The sequence below is a fragment of the Denticeps clupeoides genome, chromosome 16 (assembly GCF_900700375.1).
Source record: "Denticeps clupeoides chromosome 16, fDenClu1.1, whole genome shotgun sequence".
Lineage (NCBI taxonomy): Eukaryota > Metazoa > Chordata > Actinopteri > Clupeiformes > Denticipitidae > Denticeps > Denticeps clupeoides.
Window position 1 is genome coordinate 16,416,319 of NC_041722.1, and position 21,940 is coordinate 16,438,258.

At 45.3% G+C, this 21,940-nt stretch overlaps 1 protein-coding gene across 1 annotated transcript in view; it reads left to right on the forward strand.

Annotated features, from left to right (window-relative positions):
* Positions 1-2,997: 2,997 nt before the first annotated feature.
* Positions 2,998-21,940, forward strand: part of phlpp2 (PH domain and leucine rich repeat protein phosphatase 2) — a 44,853-nt gene continuing 25,910 nt past the window's right edge. Inside the window, exons 1-5 of the mRNA XM_028956446.1 lie at positions 2,998-3,313; positions 4,437-4,717; positions 8,201-8,334; positions 21,072-21,262; positions 21,667-21,792. Of these exons, the coding sequence (XP_028812279.1) occupies positions 3,134-3,313; positions 4,437-4,717; positions 8,201-8,334; positions 21,072-21,262; positions 21,667-21,792 (912 nt within the window). The 5' untranslated portion in view covers positions 2,998-3,133. The remainder of the gene's footprint in view (positions 3,314-4,436; positions 4,718-8,200; positions 8,335-21,071; positions 21,263-21,666; positions 21,793-21,940) is intronic.

Below are 21,940 nucleotides of genomic sequence, written 5' to 3' on the forward strand. Positions count from 1 at the left end.
TATTTTTGAACGATGCTATGTGTATATGGGGTATATATTTTTTTTCTTTTTCGGCAGAATGCTATTTCTGTACATATTGAGGGCTTTTAAGATGCTTACTGTCCAGTTCATTGCCCTTGTTTAGATAATGACATTTTTCTAACTTCCGATACTGTACACACTGTACATTGTCTTAACCCCCAGTCCAAATAGTCTCATTTAAAGACTTACCTTGTTCCAATGTATCTTAAAGAAAATGTATTATCTGCTGTATATTGTATATAATTGTAAAACAATACCAATCAGATCAAATAAAATACAGTTTGAAGGCCTATTAAGATTAGTTAGGGATTGTAATTACCAACGATGGGAGGCAATGGTTAAATTGGCTTTTTTTTTTTTTTTTTTTCTCCCCCTCGCCCCTTTTTTGCCCCTTGAATTTCTTCTTCACGTAGCACAGTTGGCCATTTCTGAGCGGTTACTGGGTGATGGGCATTAGAAAGATGGCTCTGGGGCTGCATTTGAAGGGCAGTTTAAAAAGAAACACCGCTGTGGAAAGTGCAAATGGCCGATGGGCCAAAGTTGGCCTTAAAATGTTGAGTACCAGAGAACTGGCTTTCAGGTCCCCCATTTTTTGTGGCAGAGAAAATTTATTTCTTTGGGTATGAAATGTCTTTGTAGCTTTGCTACCTACCGGTAGAAGTGTTTTTCCTTCTGGCTTTCAGTGACAGATTGTTAGTGGGTGCACCTCATGGGCCAGGCAGGGGCTGAGATGATCATGTAATGGAATGAGCGCATTTGTCATTGTACAGTCACCAAGGCCGGCCGAGTCACATCATGCTCGTCTGCTCCGGGACTCCCCCACCCGCCTTCTTTCATCCAGTTCTCAAGTGGCATGCGTTTTCTCTGTTCAGTTGCTGAGACCATGGGGAACCCACTGGGAAAATTGTGGCCATGTTGCTCCTGTTCGAAGTTCTCAGTGTGTGGTGCGCTGCGCTGCTCTCCAGCAGGGGGAGCCACAAAACCATTGGCTGTAGGCAAGAGGAGTAGCGTTGACAATTTCCTCTTTTTCTTCCACTTTTTTTATTTTTTATTTTTTTTATTTTAAATAAATCATAGTTTTTTTTGTTTTGTTGTTTTTTTTTAAGCTTTCTACAAATTTGTGAAGGATTGAGGGTAAATTACACTGGAGTTATGGCACTGCTGAGTAAGAACATGAAAGCTCCTCTGTGCTGCTTTTTTTTTAAGCTCTTACCTTTATTTCTTTGATGGGTCTGCGTGAATGAGACTGCGTGCTTATGCATGCATGCACATCTGTGTGTGTGTGTGTGTGTGTGTGTGTGTGTGTGTGTGTGTGTGTGTGTGTGTGTCTCTCATTTTCAGCTTCAGAGCTGCATGTGAGAACCAGTGTAAATAACGCCATTTCTTACTACTTTATGTAAACTTTGGAAAATGCAAGAGAACAGTTGTAATACCACAGATTTACCACATCTTATTGATTGCTTGTACATTTTGGACAGAAGGATACTGTAATACAGAAGAGAGAGTTAGTTTTTTTTTTTTTTTTTTTTTTTTCTATTCTGGTCTGAGGGGGAGGGTAAATCAGAAAATTGTCTGTAACTGCGCCATGATTGGCAGGTGAATTTTCTCATCCATGCAACAGTCAGGAGTGTGCTTGGAGAAGTATATTTTCCTTTCCATGCTTCCTTTTAATTTTGTGAAAAGAAAAATGAATTTTTTTTTTTTTTTTGAGAAGTTAAACTATTTGTGCCCCCTAATTTTACACTGGCTGTAGGCCTACCACCACATTTGATTAAACTGATGGGGAAAAACTGAACTTTCCTAATGGGTCTGACGTTGAGCTGAATCAAAGTCCAGTGTCTTCAACGAGTGAATGGACTGAACATATTAAAGAAGATGAGTTAAAACACGAGAGGCTGTAAACTATTAGATGGGATATTTTAGACGTATGCTGTGTATTATTGTCTTTGGGTTGGATAAATGATCAAGAGAATAATAATAATAATAATAATAAAAAAAAAACTCAAAACTTGTTAAGTGTGTTGTCTTCTCTCTGGTTTGTTGCTTGCACACATTCTGGACTATCCAGCATACATACGGTTCTATGACCGTTTGTCAGTAGGGTTTTTCATCTTCCCAACAGTAACTGAAATAGTTCAGGAAGGGCCCATCTAAATCACGCTACTAATGATGAGTTAATAATATAGAGATGTGCTACCAGAACAGTCTACAGATGGAGAACATTTTGCTCAGAGAACAATAAATAAAATCTAATTGCTTGCTTCTTAAATGGTATTGCGCAGTATTTTGTGTGTGTATGTGAATGTGCATATGTCATATGTGTGTGTGTGTGTGTGTGTGTGTGTATATATATGTGTGATTCATTAAAGGAACAATGGCGTTGCGTTGTCTAACTGTTTGCACTGAAAGAAATGCACTGACTTCCTGGTGCAGGTATTGATCTATCAAAAATGTTTAGGAATCCTACGGAAGCCCTTCATGATTACAAACAAAAACAAACTAATCTGTGGTATACTTATTTGCTTATTGATTTACTTCCAAATCTAATGTGTTCCCTCCGTTCTTGTAAAAGCGAGTGTCTTTCTTTCTTGTAAACTCCTTAACTGTCCAAAGTTTAAGGATGAAGGCGTGCTGGGATCCTGTAATTAATTAAGATCTAATTATCTCTTCGTTCGTAACGTAATAATGGGCCAGAAAAAGAAAAACAGACTCTTGGAATTAAAGGTCACCACTTCCGGTGAGCGTGCGTGCGTTAATCAACCCCGGCACTGAAAGCGGCATATGAAAAAGATTTAGCCCCGCCTCCGTGGTGTTTGTTGATTGGCTCAGCTCACAGCTAGGGGCGGCGCTTCATGGATAATAAATTGCCCCGCCTTCTTTATGTCCATTGGCCGAGCAACCTCGGCGAGGCCGGAAGTGCCTTGTGAATAGTCATCAGCACCGCCTCCCTAATGTTTATTGATCGGGTCTATCTGACAGCCGTGAGGTTCGGTCTTATTATGGCGTCTCACCGAACCAGGATGGGCTTTTTCTGCCGCCTCCACTGTCGGAATTTACCAGCCGTGTGCTGCGACGCTGCGCTCGGATTTCTCGCCTGAAGAACACCCGCGACATGAAGGACGAGGGCAAGACGGCGGAGACGGTGCAAAGTACCGATGCCGACCGAAAAAATGGAGGCGGCGTCGAGCATAGTGGGGCTGCCAAGGGAGATCCGCCGAACCCGGTGGTCCGCGAAGCAGGAGCCCGCCAAGCCCCGGCTCGGAGCGGCGGAACGGGCATACGGGTCCTGAAGGTGCGCCGGGCAGCGCGTCAGCCGCCTGCGCGCCAACCTCGCGTGGGAATCGATGAATGGTGGTCGGATGTAGGGCCGCGCGTAACCGTGCCGCCGTGCACCGTCGCGGCTGCATTCCGCAACAAAAAATGCACAAAACCCGGCATCTTGTGGATCTTAATGCGTGTGGTGTCCGGAGTGCACCCCAAATATCGAACGCTGTTAGTAATTACACAGTAATAAATCCAACAAGAGTAATAACAGCTGTTATTATGAAGATGTTTGTGATTGTGACTTCATTGGGGTCTGGACGGGTTATGGCGGCCGGTGGAACCTCCTGTGTGTGTCATGACGGGCCGGCTGTGATGGAGCGATGAGAGCTGCGCTACGTCAGGTGGCAGCTTCTGTCACATTCCTTTAAGTGGCAGGTTGTCTTGATCACAGGACGTGTGGAGAGTGTGGCCATGGTCCACCATGAGTGGCATTTGAATATGCGCGTGTTTATTGAGGTGCACAGGAATGCATGCATGCTTGCAGTGTCCCCCTCTGTCGATTTATTTTCTCTGTGTGCGTCCCTGACCTTGCGTGCGTACAACTTGGCCTTTGGTGATGCCGGAGATTTCCCTGCCAAGCGGACTGACTGCTGCCTCGGCCGGGGCCTCTGCTGTAGCTGCCGCGCTCCTGCTAGGCCCAGGAAACCACAACAGCGTGGGAGGATGACTTCATCAGTCTGCCTAATGACCTGATGCCTGGCTGAGCTGACTGCCTCAGACACAGGCACCCGCATCACTGGGGCGCTGCGCGTTAATATCTGGGCCTCGGCACTGGGCGACTTGGGTGCCGAATCACCTCACGTTCATTTAGAGCCATTACAATCATCCGTTGCTACTGGTGCATGTAATAAAGTGCAGTATTTCAATTAGTATGCTAATGATACGATTATTACATCGACATTAAACACGCAATACCAGAAAATACATGCCAAATTCTATATTTTTAGCCCACCCTATCCTAGCAAGATCAGCCAATCAGTACTGATAAAACTATTCATCAACTGAAATGAAGGGATATTTAATTTGAGGTGAAGTTAATAGGTGTAGCGATGGCATCTAATCTCGGTTTTATACCCACTTCCCCCTTTCAGCGCAACATGAAGAGGAACGGCAGTCGAGGGTGTGTGACCAGAAAAACTCGGTTTGGGTCCCGAGAGCACGACTGGCTGAAGGGGGACACTCAGCGCGGCTGCGTGGTTATGTACGGGGCCACCGAGCCCCCCGCCCCGGTCCCCGGCCCACAAGCGTCAGGCACGCCTCAGCCAGACCTGCGGCTGGTGCTGTGTTCCACCAGCAGCACCGTGGGAGAGCTGTGCGCCCAAAGAGACGGACAGCAGGACCTCTACCTGCAGCTGCACGGAGACCTGATCAGGTGACAGCCTCACACACAGTCATGCCAAAACCACACAGGTGCAAGCACAAAAGCAGTAGCCGCCCTTAGGCTCTCCTCCGGTCTCTCCGGTTTCCTCCCGCCCCTCCAGTGGCGGAAGGTGTGAGTGCGTGTGCCCTGTGGTGGGTGTAGTTGGGCTTAGTGAGATAGAGAAGCTCTGTTATTCTGTACCTACATATTTAGATCACATTGCACTTTTTGGCACCTCTGGTGAGGCTGATGCACACCTGACTTCTTTACAGTGTCGTACGTTACCTCTCCCTTTTGGCTTGGCCTGGGATCTTACTAAGGTGGAAGGGTGCTGCCCTGCCCACCCAGGCTCAGTGGTTTACATTTACATTTACAGCATTTACCAGATGCCCTTATTCTGAGCGATTTACAACCAGTAGTTACAGGGACAGTCCCCCCCTGGAGCAACATAGGGTTAAGTGTCTTGCTCAGGGACACAATGGTAGTACGTGGGATTTGAACCTGGGTCTTTGTGTTTATATTCGAGTGTTACCCACTAGGCTGCTACCACCCTTTACTTGATGTATAATACCTTTGCGTGTATTGTGTTGTGTTCTTTGAGAAGAATATATATATATTTAAAAAACACACACACACACACATACACGCAAACACACAGATCACACAAGTGTAGACACATTTTGGCCATTTAGGCCATTGTGTCTGTCTGTCCCACTGCATGACACAACATTTCTTTTCCTTGGTCCAACGTTAGCCTGGGACAAGCTGTGCATAACGGAACAGAGACACACAGACCCTGGGTGACCCATGGAGAGGAGCGGTCACCGTCTGGGTGACTGCTGGCCTCGTGAAAGGATCCAGACGTTCACACCAGTGTGTTACATGGTTGGATTACACCCTCTCTTCCTCTCATCTTCAGGATGAAACCGGGAAGTTTCTTTTTTTTGCCTCTCAGACTATTTTTGGTTTTGCATTCTTCCGCGCTATGATGCATTAAATAGGCCGCAGAGGATAGCACATGAACAGGGCTGAAGTCCAGCTTTTAACACGATCCTGTCCAATTACACACCTTGTTGGCTGTGTGCACTTTGCATCGCCGTCTCACATTGTCTGGCTCAGCTGGAGCTAGAAAACATGGCTACCTGCGGATTTACATTTCTTGTTTTTTCAAGGCTTGTGCATGAAGCGGTCGCGCTTTTGGGGCCCTCCACAAGTGGTCGGCACGTGGTTCTGGGCCAGATGCAGCAGGAACCTAGTCGTCATTAGGGCCAGAATGGACTGATGAACATTTTATTCAACCCCTGCCTTGTGCCATTTAAAGGCTAAGATCATAAGATCTGTCTGTGTGTGTGTGTGTGTGTGTGTGTGTGTGTGTGTTTTTCTATCAGCATGAGCTGCTCGGGACGTTGACTCTGGATGTTGAGGATGTTCAGTTGGTAAACTGGGGTCGATGGCTCTTTTTCCTTCATTGTCCGGTTCATTTAAAGGAATCAGATGGCTGTGTGTGTATTTTTCTTATCGGTTGTAGCTCTGCTGAGGAGTCTATTTAAGTAAAATGTCAAATTTTAGATTAGTAGGGTGGTAGATTAGATTTTAGATTAGTAGGGTGGTAGTAGCCTATTGGTTAACACACTCGCCTATGAACCAGAAGACCCAGGTTCAAATCTCACGTACTACCATTGTGTCCCTGAGCAAGAATCTTAACCCTAAGTTGCTCCAGGGGGGGACTGTCCCTGTAACTACTGATTGTAAGTTGCTCTGGATGAGCGCGTCTGATAAATGCTGTAAATGTAAATGTAGATTGAGCATATTTTCATTGTCTTCACTAAAGCTTTGAAGAATGTAGGGTTCCATTTGATCTAGACATGATACAACATATGTTATCACAAAGACTTCAAGACCAGATAAGCGTATAAGTGAAAGTGAATGTGTGTGTGTGTGTGTGTGTGTGTGTGTTTATTGGAAGTATGTGCGCCCTGCAGACAGAAACAGCCTCCGCCTGGCTCTTTTCCACCCAAATCCCATGTCAGGTGCTGGGTCTTCCAACCAGCAGACACCAGCCGGTCTGGTAAACACTGCCGGCTGACCACAGTCGCATCAGTGAGGGGGTGTGGTGCCCAACAAAGGCCCCCACACAGACACACACAAATATTTACACTAATGGCCGTATCGTCCATCCCCACCGTGTTCCGAAAAATACAGAAGAGAGGGAGACTTAGCCTCCTGATGAAATGTGTGTGTGTGTGAGAGAGAGAGAGAGAGAGAGAGAGAGAGAGAAAGAAAGAGAGAGAGAAGGCTAGAGGGAGAGAGCAGCCATTCTGCAGTGTGTGCTCTGAATTTGAAGGTGTCCCTGACACACAGGAGCACACAGGAGCCCTGCTGTCCCCTCCCAACGTGGCTGTAGCGCAGCGGTGCTGAAACGGCCTGAGTCACATTAGAGCTGAGGAGGAGCTCCAGCCTGGGCTGCTAGGAACCCATCTGCATCAGTGAGAACAGCTGGTGTGTGGGTGTGTTTGTGTGTGTGTGTGTGCGCGCATCTGCCTCAGCAGGCCTACAGGAGGACGGGTGTGTGTCCTGATAAGTGTCTGCAATCAGATATGAGCATAAATGAACACCTATGTTTAATGGAGAACTTTCCAGAGAACAATGGATGTGTCCATCAAGCTGGATGTGTGGCCCTCATGCTTCACTCCAGTCCATGTAAAAACATCAGATTAAATGATGCCGATGACAAGATTCGTCAAATGCTGGAGTTGATGGGAGTTGTGTTCTCTTGAATCTAGTAATGTGTTAGCTTTTCTGCTTATTGTCCTAATTTGGTGGTTTAATTTGCTTTCGCCGAGCACTTAAATGAACACGGCGTACCGAGATATTTAATGTGACAGCAAGAGAACTCCAACTGAGAAGCCCAGATAAAGCAGGGGCTGGGATGTCATTGTCTTTGGAAGAAAACGTAGCGTGACTGCCTATGAGTGAGTTATGTGCAGACGGACCGTGTCCACATTGTGTATTATGCATGTGTGTCTGGGTGTGTTGGTACTTAGAACTTATGTATTAGCAAAGACCAAGCACAAACACTTTTAAGGAAATACTACTCATAGTTAGCTGTACAATTATGGTCCACTTGTTACAGAGTAATTACCATGGTACCAAAAAAAACTATGTAGGGATTTGAATAAAATAGAATAGAATAAAATGTCTTTATTGTTAATGTGTACAATATGTCTTGCACAATGAGATTTGCAGAGCAATCAGCATACTATCAATATAAATAATGAAAACAAACAGGTAAAAGAAAAAATATCATAAATAGATTTTTGTGTTTTCGTTGCAGAGATCTCTATGTTTTTGTGAAATAGATAATTGAATTGGTACTGTGCGTTTAAACACAGAATTACAGTTTGTTAACATATATTAACACTCATCTCCCAAGCGAGTGGTGTGTGACTGTACACAGTTTAGTACTTCATGCCGCCCCGCTCTCCATGTCCGCAGGAGGCTGGACCCTTCTGAGTGTCCTCTCCAAATGGTGTACGACTACCTGGCAGCCATGGGTTACGAGGACCCCCTCCGGATCCAGAGAGAGGCGGCCAACTCGGACCTGAGCTGCATGATCCGCTTCTACAGCGGTGAGTACTGACCCCGACTGACCCCCCTCCTTCCTGGTCACTGAGCGCACCAGAGTCCCCTGGCCCCGAGCCTGGACCGGAGGCCAGTCGCCGGAACTGGCTGGAGTGTTTGAGTTACAGCCCAATCTCCGAGCTTGGGAGAAGCGAGTAGGGGGGGGACTGCAGCGTTGGTGAACTTGCTGCCTTTTTTTCTCTGTCTAATTCGAGTGGAGTTGAGGAAGGGTCCCGTTTCTCATGCCGGTGATCTTTGAAGTGTCAAAAATGCTAAAGTGTCAAAAATGGAAACGTCTGACGTTCCTTACTGTACAGCATCTGTGATGAGCATGTTCTCTATCAGAAACACTGAAGATCTCTGTATGGTTTCAACATCCTACACTGAAAAAAAACACTGGCTCAACTGAAGTAATCTGTCACACTAATATTTCAGCATTGCCATAATGTGAATAAACCAAAACCAAACAAACCTGCTGTCAGTAGCAGTGTTGCCAGATCCTAAATGTTGAAGTATTGCATACACACGTGATTTCCAATCAGACGTTGCTCACAAAATCTGCTTCAATAACATCAATAACAATAAATATCATAGACTGTTATAGTGTGTAATGCAACTTTTACCTACAAAACGTTTCTAAGAACAGCGCCTCTACCTAAAAACTGGGGGCTTTCTCCCATTTATTGCTGTAAGTCTGATGGCGATGCTCTTTGCGTCGTCCGTGACTGCAACTCGGCCATGCAAATCCGCACTTAAACCTCTCATCGTTGTTTGCTGTGTCACCACGTGTTCAGCAAGGCAACTGAAGCACTGCATTATGGGATCTGTAGTTTGTGTGTTATCAGCGCTTCATATCGGCGGGCCATTATAATAGATCTATATTAAACGATCGTGAGTTTGACACCATTGTGTTGCATCGTGCATTGATTGGCTGTAGAAGCATGTGAGACGACTGCGCGTAACAGGCCAAGTATGTCTGCGCAGTCAGAGGAAACAGAGATCTTTACCTGGTCGTGCTAATGAAATACCTTATGGGATTTCTAATTATTGATTATTGATCATACATCGTACAGATTCCGTATGAACATTTTTTTGATGTTTTCCACCAGCGTTCAGCGAATAGAAGTTATCAGAGTCAGGTTGGAGGCTGGTGTACGGACCAGGAGATAAATTGCTGTACGAGGTGCACTTGGGTGTTTGTACAGAGTGCAGAGTACATATCTTGTTGTTGCAGACAGCAGTTGGCAGTTTTGAGGGAAGTGTTCAGTGTCGGTGACCGACCTGGCTGTTTCTGTGCCTCGGCCACCAAACACAGGATGTCATGCTGCCATCTCACAGTTTAATTTTGACTATTTATTATAATATTGACTATTTGAAGAGCTTATAGCTAAAGTGAAAGTGAAGTGATTGTCATTGTGATACACAGCAGCACATGGTGCACACAGTGAAATGTGTGCTCTGCTTTTAACCATCACCCTTGGTGAGCAGTGTGCAGCCATGACAGGCGCCCGGGGAGCAGTGTGTGGGGACGGTGCTTTGTTTAGTGGCACCTTGGCGGACTGGGATTCCAACCGGCAACCTTCTGATTATGGGGCCGCTTTCTTAACCGCTAGGCCACCACTGCCCCAAACATACGTTGTTCCAGGTGAGGCAGTTAGCATGTTGTGTTCAGAACCCGATGCAGTTTGATGGACTACTTGTTTCCCCACAATTCTCTGGGTGTTCATTAGCACTGAGTAAAAGCGTTCCTGATGTTCAATGGCACTGTTATCTGCAATTTGTTAGTGACTCAGCTTACAACATTACAAGCACATTCAAACTGTGTCGTTTATTAAAGTAAATGAAACCACCAAATTAGGACCATAAAGTGAGCATGCTAACCAGCTAGTGGCTACTCGTTCTCTCCTCAGTCATGCCTGTGCCCGACAACAAATTCTCACAACCGCACAACCACAGTCAGCCACTCTACTGGCGCCGACCATAAACAGTATAGCGTGGGAATTTGTAGGATTTGCTAAACCAAGCAGTTGCTAAACCAGTCCCTGTTGGAAGTACGGTGGAAAACAAGGCTGTGGTACGCGCCATTAGCACTGACGCGTCAGATTATTCCATGTTTAGTCTTAGAGACGCAGTGCTGCAACGCACGCGAGGTGGACCGCTTTGGGATAATAGTCGAGTGTAAATGATTAATTGCCCTGCACCTTGATAGTGTAGCGGTGAAGGTGAAGCTGGTGTTGGTGAATTGGCATCGACGTTTGTGTGTAATATGTGCTTTAAGGAAGACTAGGCCTGCATCCGGCTGTCCTCCCTGGGGTCTCCTCCGGGTGACAGTTGCCTGAGCGTGGCCGGTTGCCGATCGGCTGTCCCCTGGGCTACCGGCCTGCATTGTGGACACAGCTATCGGTCAGGGCACAGAGGAGAGCCGAGCGGCCCATCGCTCATCCGCCCCGTCAGCCGGCTCCTGTCAGGGCCACGCCGGTGCTAAGCCCCGGCCCCCGTGCTTCTCTCTGATTGATGGCCGGGGTCACTCAGGCTTTACTTTGCAGCCGATTCGGCAGAGAGAGGTGTATCTCATTAGTGAGGTTAGCCTGAAGCCGCACACACACACACACACTTTCTGTGTGTGTTAGTATGTGGGGTTTGGCAGGTCTAATGATCCTCTTAGTGGCTCTGATAGGCTTTAACATGAAGGGGAGCAGGGGACCTGATGTTCTGTGATGTCACGTCTATTAATAACCAAGACGCTTCCACTGACTTGCATGCATGTGCGAGCAATTGATGAATCAGTGTGGATGCATTCATTTCTTTCTTTCTAGCTTCCTTTCTGTTCTCTCGCTCACGCACGTCCCATGCGCAGCATGAAGGCGTGTGAAGCTGCAGATCGAAGCTCCAGCTCTCGTGCAGCCTGAGAACACACAGTGGCTTGGTGTTTTCCTCCCAGCGCATTAAGCTGTGTCATTTCCAGTTCCCCAGTTTGCATGTGTGTGTGTTTGTGTGTGTGCATGAGAGAGAGAGTGAGAAAGAGAGCTGACTGTTCTTGTGCTGGTGATCTGAGTGGCCTGGTGGCCCAGAAGCTGAGTTTTTTCCCCCGGCCCCTTTTGTTCACTCGTGGGAAAACAGAGAGCCCGAGCAGTGAAGTCCTCGCCAAAATGGGGTCTCCTGGCATCTGGACAAGGGTCTCCAGAGTCGGCGGAAGAGAAAGAAGCTGCCCCCGGCAGGAACTGGGCTCTTTTACATACAAACATTCATCATGGCGGGCACAGTTCAGGCCTCAATTATTCTTCGGGCCTCAATTATTCTTTATTTCAATCTTTTCACCTACAGTAGTTTAGTTTAAAACTTTATGTGGGCATTAAACGCAATTCTGTATCATTTTACTAGAAGAAGTGACATCACAAGACGTCACTCTGTTAATGTTTAAGGAGCTTAAGAACCAGCAGTGTGGCTGGAGTTTGTCTTGCCGTTTTAAGTAACATTTAAAATGTTCTGTAAGGAAGATTCAGAAGTGTCATAGAGGTGTAGGAGTTATTCTATGTAGTGAAATATGACACAAATCAGTCTGTGACACTGTGCAAAAGCTAAGTAAATGAAAGTCATTTGTAGTCATTTGATAAGAAAACTTACAGCTGAGCAAATGAAATATATAGCAGTGTGCAAATGTAATTTAATGGAAACAGAGAGAAGTGACTTTCAACAAGATATAACAGAACAGCCTAAAGCAGCACAAAAGCTGAATTGGATTCACTAATATATAAAATATTCAAGTTTGCAGGGTGCACCAAGCAGAGCTGACACATTAATCATGTGACCCAAGCCCCTCCCCTCGCCCTTGCTTGGTAGTTTTCCATCTGATTATCATACAATTTAATCACTTGACCAGTACTTGCATTTTTGAGCAGGCAAATTTAACATAGGCAATAGACCCATGCAATGTCCCATGTAACATTTTTAAAAGTTTTGCGCTTAATTATTTGCATGATTTACTGCATTACCAGCCATATATGATCTTGTCATGATTTTTTTCCTGATTTTTCTACAATCTATATAACACTGGATATTATTATTTATAACACTGTCCATATCTGGCAATATTATCAGCAACGATTCTGTGGTGACATGTTCTGGTGATCTGGTGTCATCAGCCACGGTGTCGTCAGTCACGTTGGATTCACATCTCTCACATCGAGCATCATGCAACACTCTTTGCTGCTTCTGTACGTAGCAACGGTGTACAATTATATACAATTATATTTTTAATTAAAATAGATATGCACATAGGTATGTGTGTGTATATGTGTGTGTATATATATATATATATATACATATATCAAATGTAAATTGAGTGTGCATTGTTCTGAAATGTTTTTAGATGTTTTGTGTTTTATGTCATTTCAGCTGTTTGTTTGGTTGTTGTGGATTTATTATTTTCATGTCCTTTAAATTTGATTGTGCAGATTCTGTGGAAAGTGCTCAAAATGCCAGCACATTAATGATCGGGCAATCAGTTTGATGGGTTTACAGTGTTTGCAGTATTTTTAAAGCATTAAAGGGTTTTGGCTTCAACGCCATAGGAGAGAGGATGGCTCAGACAGCTGCCATGTATCGGGGATCACAGGCTTCTGCTGATCTGTCAGAGCTCTGTCTGTGTTGCTGTACTTTTTGATGTGTGGAATGGGAATGTGGTATGGAATAACGTGTCAGGATTATTACAAGTTAAGTGGCTGCATTGTCCTGCGCTCCCTGCATGGCAAAGGTGGCCGTGTCTGCATGCAGTGAGCACAGGAGCAGCCACCAATCGTTGTTTCTTGCTCGTGACAATATAGCTTTTTAAAGTGGGATCAGTGCATTTGGGAGAATTGAATCAATTCTATTAGCGACTTACCAACAATTCAGTTCGGCAGAAAAGTCAATGGGAACTGTTGACGGCTTCAGCGTACTTGCATTTTTTTTCTAGCTTTTGAAACTTTTGGAGAAAGTGAAGATTGCATCTTTTTCAATTTAGCTGGCTATGCTTTTCAGTGGGGAGGTGTAGGTCTAACTCATTTAAGCTCTTGAGCCATGATATTTTCATTGAAAACAGATTTGTGAACCCACGCTCCTGCCCTCTCGGAGCGAGCGGGCCAGGTCGTAGTGTTAGGATTAAAGTGAAACAAAAACATTAATAAACGCAGGCTTAATAAAGTACCGTACGCTCTTTAAGAAAAACAGGCTCCGCAGTCCTAGAGTCTCCAGGCCGCTGGGCATGGGGGTCAACCGGTGCAGCTGCAGCTCCCCCTCCAAATCCGTTCGGAGCCCGTCTGAAATAAATCATCTCTGCGCTGGGTTTTAGCGCCTAATGAATTATTGATCTGCCAGGAGCCAACTTATCAGGGAAGAGAGTGAAAACTAAATAAAGAGAGCAACAGCTCGAGAGCGAGAGAATGGAAAAAGAAACAGGCGAAGGGAGAAACTCCCGTGTCATAAATAGGCGTGGCTTCGTGTGATATGCAGCCAGGGTTCAACTCTGTGGCCTTGGAAACAAGAAAATGTCGGATGACATGAATACAGATCCACACAATATCGCACTGGTCTTGTTTATTTGCCTCTTGCCATAATGGTTTCTGTATTGAAGAAACTGAAGCCATTTCTATAGGCATTTCTGGGTTATCTTGAGTTTTCATTAACGCTTCAAAGACTAACCGAAACTTTGGAGGCTGTTTAAATTCCCCCAATCAGACCTTTTTGAAGTTTAATGACTTTTTTTTTTTTATGAAGATTTGATGAATGCGCCTCTGAAGGGGGTCTCAGCGCAACATGCTTGTTGTTACTGGAACGCCGATGCTGAGCGGCGGTCTAAAGTACAGCTGCGTCTACACCCAGCACCCACCCTCCTCACTTGCCGGCCCCTTTCTGATCCAGCCGAACACGGTTCAAACAATACATGGCCGACTGTTCATTACTGTCAGAGCTCAGGAAGCTTATGTCAAATGGTTATCTTATGCTTATTTAGCCTTTAAAGTTCCATTAGAGAGATAGGGAGCCATCTCGCTCATCCTGGCTGAACTCTCATTACAGGAAATACAGGTGCTGAACCATGAAAATAATAATAAAAAGGGTCGAATTAGCAGGAGTTGATTTTACAGTATAATGGAAATATTATATGCCATCGGCATGGGTCTGGTACATTTGCTCTTTCTCTAATGCACCGTGTCTTTGTCTGCATGTTAAAAGATAATGCCATTATGTTCTAAAGGATTCATAATCTATGTGATTACACTGTGATAGCTTACAGTGAGCACAGGTTGGAATTCCTGGAATGTTTACTAGGCCTCAGTTGCAGAAAGTCACACTGCTGAATTACGTGACTCACACCCAAAACTTTAGTTTTTTGTTTTGATGTTTTTTTTAAAGATCCCATGACATGAAAATTTGACTTGAGCAAAGTACTGAGCAAAGCACTGTCCCCACACACTGCTCCCCGGGTGCCTGTCATGGCTGCCCACTGCTCACCAAGGGTGATGGTTAAATACAGAGGACACATTTCGTTGTGTCACCGTATGCTGTGCTGCATTGTATCACAATGACAATCACATCACTTCTGCATTTTTTTACACTATAGAATAAAACTTAAGACTATGAAATAACACATGTGGTTATGTAATAAAAAGATAATAAAAACAAAGCCAACAAGGCAAAACGTCCAAATCAGGGAGCTTTTTGTTGTGATGGCAGCATTTCACACTGGGTTTTCGCTCTCAGCTCTGAGAAAATGCCCGAGTCAGTCAGTCTGCCAGCCAGCAGAAGCCCAATTAGAGCTGCCCTCTCGCTGTCCACTTTGGCCAGGTGCCTCTACCTTACCTTCTAGGAAGCGCTGCAGATCCTGCCGCACCAGATGTCCACGTCAGCCCGGATCCACCGGGACCCTCGCCAGCTCTCAGAGTTCTTCTGAAGCTCTGTGTATAACACCACTCAGAATGGTGACTTCTCCGAAGCAAATCACTGTACTGGAAATCTGTGAAATAAGGTAAAAAATAGTGTGAGGGACCCTAGAAATGGACCCTATTCCATTTGTCACAAAATGATTGACCTGTACCTCCATAACAAAAAAAAGCTGCTTAGTGCTTCTAAAGAGTGTACAAAGCAATGTCACACGTGGGTGTCTGGTGCGTTTTATGAGGCAGTGGTGGCCTTGCGGGCAAAGAAGCAGACTGATAATCAGAAGATTGCAGGTTCAAATTCCGAACCGCCAAAGTGGCACTGAGGTCCCCTTGGTCAAGGTACCGTCCCCACCCACTGCTCCCTGGGCACCTTTCACTGCTGCCCACTGCTTATTAAGGGTGATGGTTAAATTCAGAGGACACATTTCGTTGAGTGTCACTGTGTGCTGTGCTGCTGTGTTTCACAATCACAAAATCTCCCATAGTCATTTGAGTCGGGTTGAGGTCTGGTGACCTGAAGGTTCATGTCATGTGAGTTTCCAGAGTTACTGCTTATGTCACCTGGACCTGCCACTGGTAATACCTGTTGTGCATGGGGGTGTCAGAACAAGTCTGACGTTAGTGAAGACTCCTCTGTATGCTAGATCTGAAATTAGACAAGAATTTAGTTTTATTGTTCAGAAAGTAAGGTGCACCTGTATTCAAATTTTATTTGTCACATACACAGTCATACACGGTATGATATGCAGTATATGATATTGCGACTGCTACGGACCACAGTATTGCAAATGTTGCAAGTATACAATGAAACCCAATATGCAAATATTGCAAACATAACCAAATATTACACTTTTACGTATTTAACATAAAATATGTGTAACTGGTTGGGTGAAGGTGTGCAAAAGAGGGAAAGACAATGTTTAAAAAAAGAGCAGTACAGTAAAAAGCGCAAAGATTTTGTGCAAAGTGATTTTGTGCAAAGTGATTTGTGCAAAGAGTCCAGAGTGATTGGAGGTGAAAGTGCTGGTGTTCTATGTACTGTTGTTGTTGAGAGCTCGGACAGCCTGCGGGAAGAAGCTCCTCCTCATTCTCTCTGTGTTGGACTTCAGGAAGCGAAAACGCTTCCCTGATCGCAACAGAGAAAAGAGTCCATTGTTGGGGTGGCTGAGGTCCTTCACTATCTTCCTGGCCCTGGTGCAGCACCGTTTGCTGTAGATAGATTGAAGGTCAGGGAGCTTGGTACGGATGATTCGTTCGGCTGATCGAACCACCCTCTGTAGGGCTCGCCTGTCCTGCATGGTGCAGTTCCCGAACCAGGTTGAGATGTTTCCCATCAGGATGTTCTCTATGGTGCAGGAGTAGTTCCTGAGCACCTTGGAGGGCAGTCTGAAGTCTCTCAGGCGTCTGAGGTGGTAAAGACGCTGCCGGGCCTTTTTCACCACGGTGTTGATGTGACAGGACCATGACAGGTCCTGCGTGATGTTAACACCGCGGTAACGGAAGCTGTCCACTCTCTCCACTGGGCTCCTGCTGATGACAGGGGTCTGGTAGGTCCTCTCCTGCTTTGTACTGAAGTCCACTATTAACTCCTTTGTCTTGCTGACGTTCAAGTGGAGATTCTTCCTCTGGCACCAGTTCACCAGATTTCCAACCTCCTCCAGGTAGGCTGTCTCGTCGTTGTCAGAGATCAGGCCCACCACGACAGTGTCGTCAGCAAACTTGATGATGGTGGTGGAGTTAGTAGTGGCTGTACAGTCGTATGTGTACAGGGAGTACAGCAGGGGGCTCAAAACACAGCCCTGGGGGGCTCCAGTGCTGAGGGTGATGGAGGCTGAGACGTGTCCGTCCATCCTTACTGCCTGTGGTCTCCCGGTTAGGAAGTTGGAGATCCACTGACAGAGAGATGAGCTGAGTCCCAGGTGCTCCAGCTTGGTGGTGAGTGTGGAAGGGATTATCGTGTTAAATGCTGAACTGTAGTCAATGAAAATCATTTTAACATAATTTCCCTTCCGAGTGTCCAGGAGATATGTGATGGCGTCGTCTGTGGATAGGTTGGGGCGGTATGCAACCTGTAGTGGGTCGAGTGTATCTGGTAGTGAAGAAATGATGAAGTCTCTTACCAGCCGTTCAAAGATCTTCATCACTACTGAGGTGAGGGCTACAGGGAGGCAGGATGGGTTTTCTTGGGGACCGGAACAATGATGGACTGTAAAGGCGTGGTATCATGATAATGGAACTATGGATCCATCACTACTTGCCTCGCATTTTCTCTTTCATTTTCATATTCAACTGTTCTGTGACCTGTGAATGGGACCATCATCATCCTGGACGACATGTCTGCCATCAAGGTGTTTCATCTTGGGCGAATGGTGACTGCTTACAAAAAACCTCCTCTGGTGTATACAGCCTTCACCCATCTGCTGGATCATAACATTTCAACTTCTCGTTAAAATCTATAACCGGACTGTCATTTCCCGACCACGGCGGCCCTAGCCCTTCAGAGAGAGAGCAGGAGTCTGGCGGGATGTTCAAATTAGGAAAGCTTGTTGACATCTTTCTGAAGAGTCAGAAGGTTGGGATGTAAATTAGATTTTTTTCTTTTCTTTCCCCATGCTGCTAAACTTATAAATAGCAGCACAAACGGGTTGCCACTTTGTCCTTGATCTTCTTTCTTGAAAGCATGTGGGAAAACACACCTTTATGTCAATATCAGGGAGGTTTTGCGCTGAATTTCAGTTAACATTGTTGTGTTTTGTGTGCTGTTGGGCGACTGCTTTATCCAATGGATGATGCGGTGCAGGAACATTTTCAGATTACGCTGTCCCTCTGGCATTGTTCGCGTTTTGTTCTAGCATCTGAGCATCACAGCAGCGGGCTGCTTTCTCAGAACAGGATCTTGTTCCTCAGCGAGTGTGTGTCTTAGAACGATTATAGATTTGCGTGTGTGAATGCGGGTGCATCTTTTTCCATGCTCACCGACACCCTGTAGAGAGTTGAACCTCTGTCTTTGATGGGTCAGGTCATCAGCTCTTTCACTCTCTTGCTCTAAGTAGTCAACAGCTGTGTGTGTGTGTGTGTGTGTGTGTGTGTGTGTGAGAGAGAGAGAGAGACCCTCAGGCAGTCCTATTGATCTCCAGATGCTTCTCCTCCAGGAGATGTGTCCCTTATCGGCCTCCTAGACATCACAGACCCTGGCTGGCAGACACCACAGCCTGATCCCTGATGCGTCACATGACAGGGAGAGTCCTGCGTGTGTCAGCTTATCAGAATTTCTATACGGGCATTAAATAAAAAAACTAAATGAAAAAAAAGGAGGTAAAGGTTGATCGTGGCCTTTTTATGACCGGCAATTAACTTGAGTGTGCTTGAGGCTTTGCGCCGACTGCTGTTTGATCTGTCCTTCAGAGCCTCAGCAGTAGCAGGCGACATAATTAGATTGAAAGAGGCGAGTTTAATGTGACAAAACGGCCCGTCTCATTCGTCATGTTGACTGATGCATCTGGGTTAGCCTGTATCCTTTGTATCTGGTATTGTGGGAATGTGTGTGTGTGTGTGTCCTATGTCACCTTTTAAACAATGTCCTCTTCCCAGTACAGAAATTGATATTGATACTGTACATAACTTTGAATGCATTAAATATGGCAATAGTGTATGTAACATGAGTGTGAGTTAGATGATGTCATCGTTTTCAATTCCAGTTATACAGTTATTATTGGTTATAATTACGATTGTCAATGTTTTTCATTGGATGTTTAGTAAGCAAGTGTCACCGTGGCTGTTTCAGTTTCCTCAACTAGAGATATATGTGCTGCTGGGGGTTGTCTGTGTTGTATCTGATTACACACACAGCCCCGCTGACAGGCCCATGACACACCAGTGTAGGTGACATCACTTGCTGGCAACTCCTGTCCTGCCCCAAACTCCCATAGAGAGCACATTAGATGTGCTGTTTCCTGTTCATATGGTCATCTGGTGGGAATGCTCTTTGTCTGTAGATTTTTGCTGACTAACATCACCGATTTTTTAGTATGATTATGAATTTGTGATGCTTGGCACAGGCCTTGTGTCTTATTGTATCTTTGTGTAGATGACTATTACAGGTTATATTATGTCTATGGAATATGAATTTGTGTGGTTGTGCTATGTAGTATATGGTGTAAGGAGGACCAAGTTTATTTACAGGGAGTGCAGAATTATTAGGCAAATGAGTATTTAGTCCACATCATCCTCTTCATGCATGTTGTCTTACTCCAAGCTGTATAGGCTCGAAAGTCTACTACCAATTAAGCATATTAGGTGATGTGCATCTCTGTAATGAGAAGGGGTGTGGTCTAATGACATCAACACCCTATATCAGGTGTGCATAATTATTAGGCAACTTCCTTTCCTTTGGCAAAATGGGTCAAAAGAAGGACTTGACAGGCTCAGAAAAGTCAAAAATAGTGAGATATCTTGCAGAGGGATGCAGCACTCTTAAAATTGCAAAGCTTCTGAAGCGTGATCATCGAACAATCATGCGTTTCATTCAAAATAGTCAACAGGGTCGCAAGAAGCGTGTGGAAAAACCAAGGCGCAAAATAACTGCCCATGAACTGAGAAAAGTCAAGCGTGCAGCTGCCAAGATGCCACTTGCCACCAGTTTGGCCATATTTCAGAGCTGCAACATCACTGGAGTGCCCAAAAGCACAAGGTGTGCAATACTCAGAGACAAGGCCAAGGTAAGAAAGGCTGAAAGACGACCACCACTGAACAAGACACACAAGCTGAAACGTCAAGACTGGGCCAAGAAATATCTCAAGACTGATAAGGTTTTATGGACTGATGAAATGAGAGTGAGTCTTGATGGGCCAGATGGATGGCCTCGTGGCTGGATTGGTAAAGGGCAGAGAGCTCCAGTCCGACTCAGACGGCAGCAAGGTGGAGGTGGAGTACTGGTTTGGGCTGGTATCATCAAAGATGAGCTTGTGGGGCCTTTTCGGGTTGAGGATGGAGTCAAGCTCAACTCCCAGTCCTACTGCCAGTTTCTGGAAGACACCTTCTTCAAGCAGTGGTACAGGAAGAAGTCTGCATCCTTCAAGAAAAACATGATTTTCATGCAGGACAATGCTCCATCACACGCGTCCAAGTACTCCACAGCGTGACTGGCAAGAAAGGGTATAAAAGAAGAAAAACTAATGACATGGCCTCCTTGTTCACCTGATCTGAACCCCATTGAGAACCTGTGGTCCATCATCAAATGTGAGATTTACAAGGAGGGAAAACAGTACACCTCTCTGAACAGTGTCTGGGAGGCTGTGGTTGCTGCTGCATGCAATGTTGATGGTGAACAGATCAAAACACTGACAGAATCCATGGATGGCAGGCTATATTGGTGGCTGATTTGTTTTTGTTTTGTTTTTGAATGTCAGAAATGTATATTTGTTAATGTAGAGATGTTATATTGGTTTCACTGGTAAAAAATAAATAATTGAAATGGGTTTTTTGTTAAGTTGCCTAATAGTTTTATGCACAGTAATAGTCACCTGCACACACAGATATCCCCCTAAAATAGCTAAAAATAAAAACAAACTAAAAACTACTTCCAAAAACTTTGATATTAATGAGTTTTTTTGGGTTCATTGAGAACATGGTTGTTGTTCAATAATAAAATTATTCCTCAAAAATACAACTTGCCTAATAATTCTGCACTCCCTGTATAATGGAAAGTTTTATACAAAAAATGTGTGTGTATGTGTGTGAGAGAGAGATAGTGTGTGATATATGATGTATAGAGGTCATGTTTAATATGAATCCATTCTGTCCCGTGTGTTTGTGTGTGTGTTACACAGAGCGGCCGGTGAATGCTGACCAGCAGGACCGGACACTGTTAAAGGGCGTGTTCAACGTGCGGAAGGGCAAGACGCAGCTGCACAAGTGGGCGGAGCGTCAGGTGATCCTGTGTGGCACCTGCCTGATTGTGGCCTCAGTCAAAGACAGCCTGACCGGCAAGATGCACATCCTGCCCCTGGTGGGGGGAAAGGTGATGGGTCACGGTGACACCCAGCCCTGAGGGAGGAGAGGCAGGGTTTCTCCCTCTGTTCTCCTCAGAGGGGGTTGAGGACACCTCATGCTGAACACAGATAAAATAACACAGCTGCAAATTAGCACACGAGGAACAGAGGAACATCAACACCACCCACTGTGTCACACACGTCACACAGACTCAACATACAAATACACACACACAGAGACATCTGCACAGACATCTACTTTCTGCTAGTATATGAGACTTGACTGTACTTACAGTAAAAAAAGTCATATTGCTAACCAATCATGTCCTTTCTCTTCAAGCATTCTTATTTAACTGATTCTTTCATCTGTAGTATTGAAGAATGCGATGTAATTGGCTCTTTAAAGAAATATGCAACTCCTCTGTGTGTGAAGGTGGAGGAGGTGAAGAGGAGGCAGCACTGTTTGATGTTCAGCTCAGCCGGGCCACAGGCCCAGACCTACTTTGTGAACTTTGACACGCTGGCGGAGTACCAGAGGTGGCATCGGCAGGCCTCTAAAGTAAGTCCTGCTGTCTGGCACGTGCCTTTTCCACAGTGGGTGGAGTTTCATTAGCACTGTAGTCCCACGAGAAGGAAAAACATGCGTATGAAAAGAGAAGTCGTTGTCATTGTCAAGCCATTTTTTGAGGAATGAATATTGTAGCAAC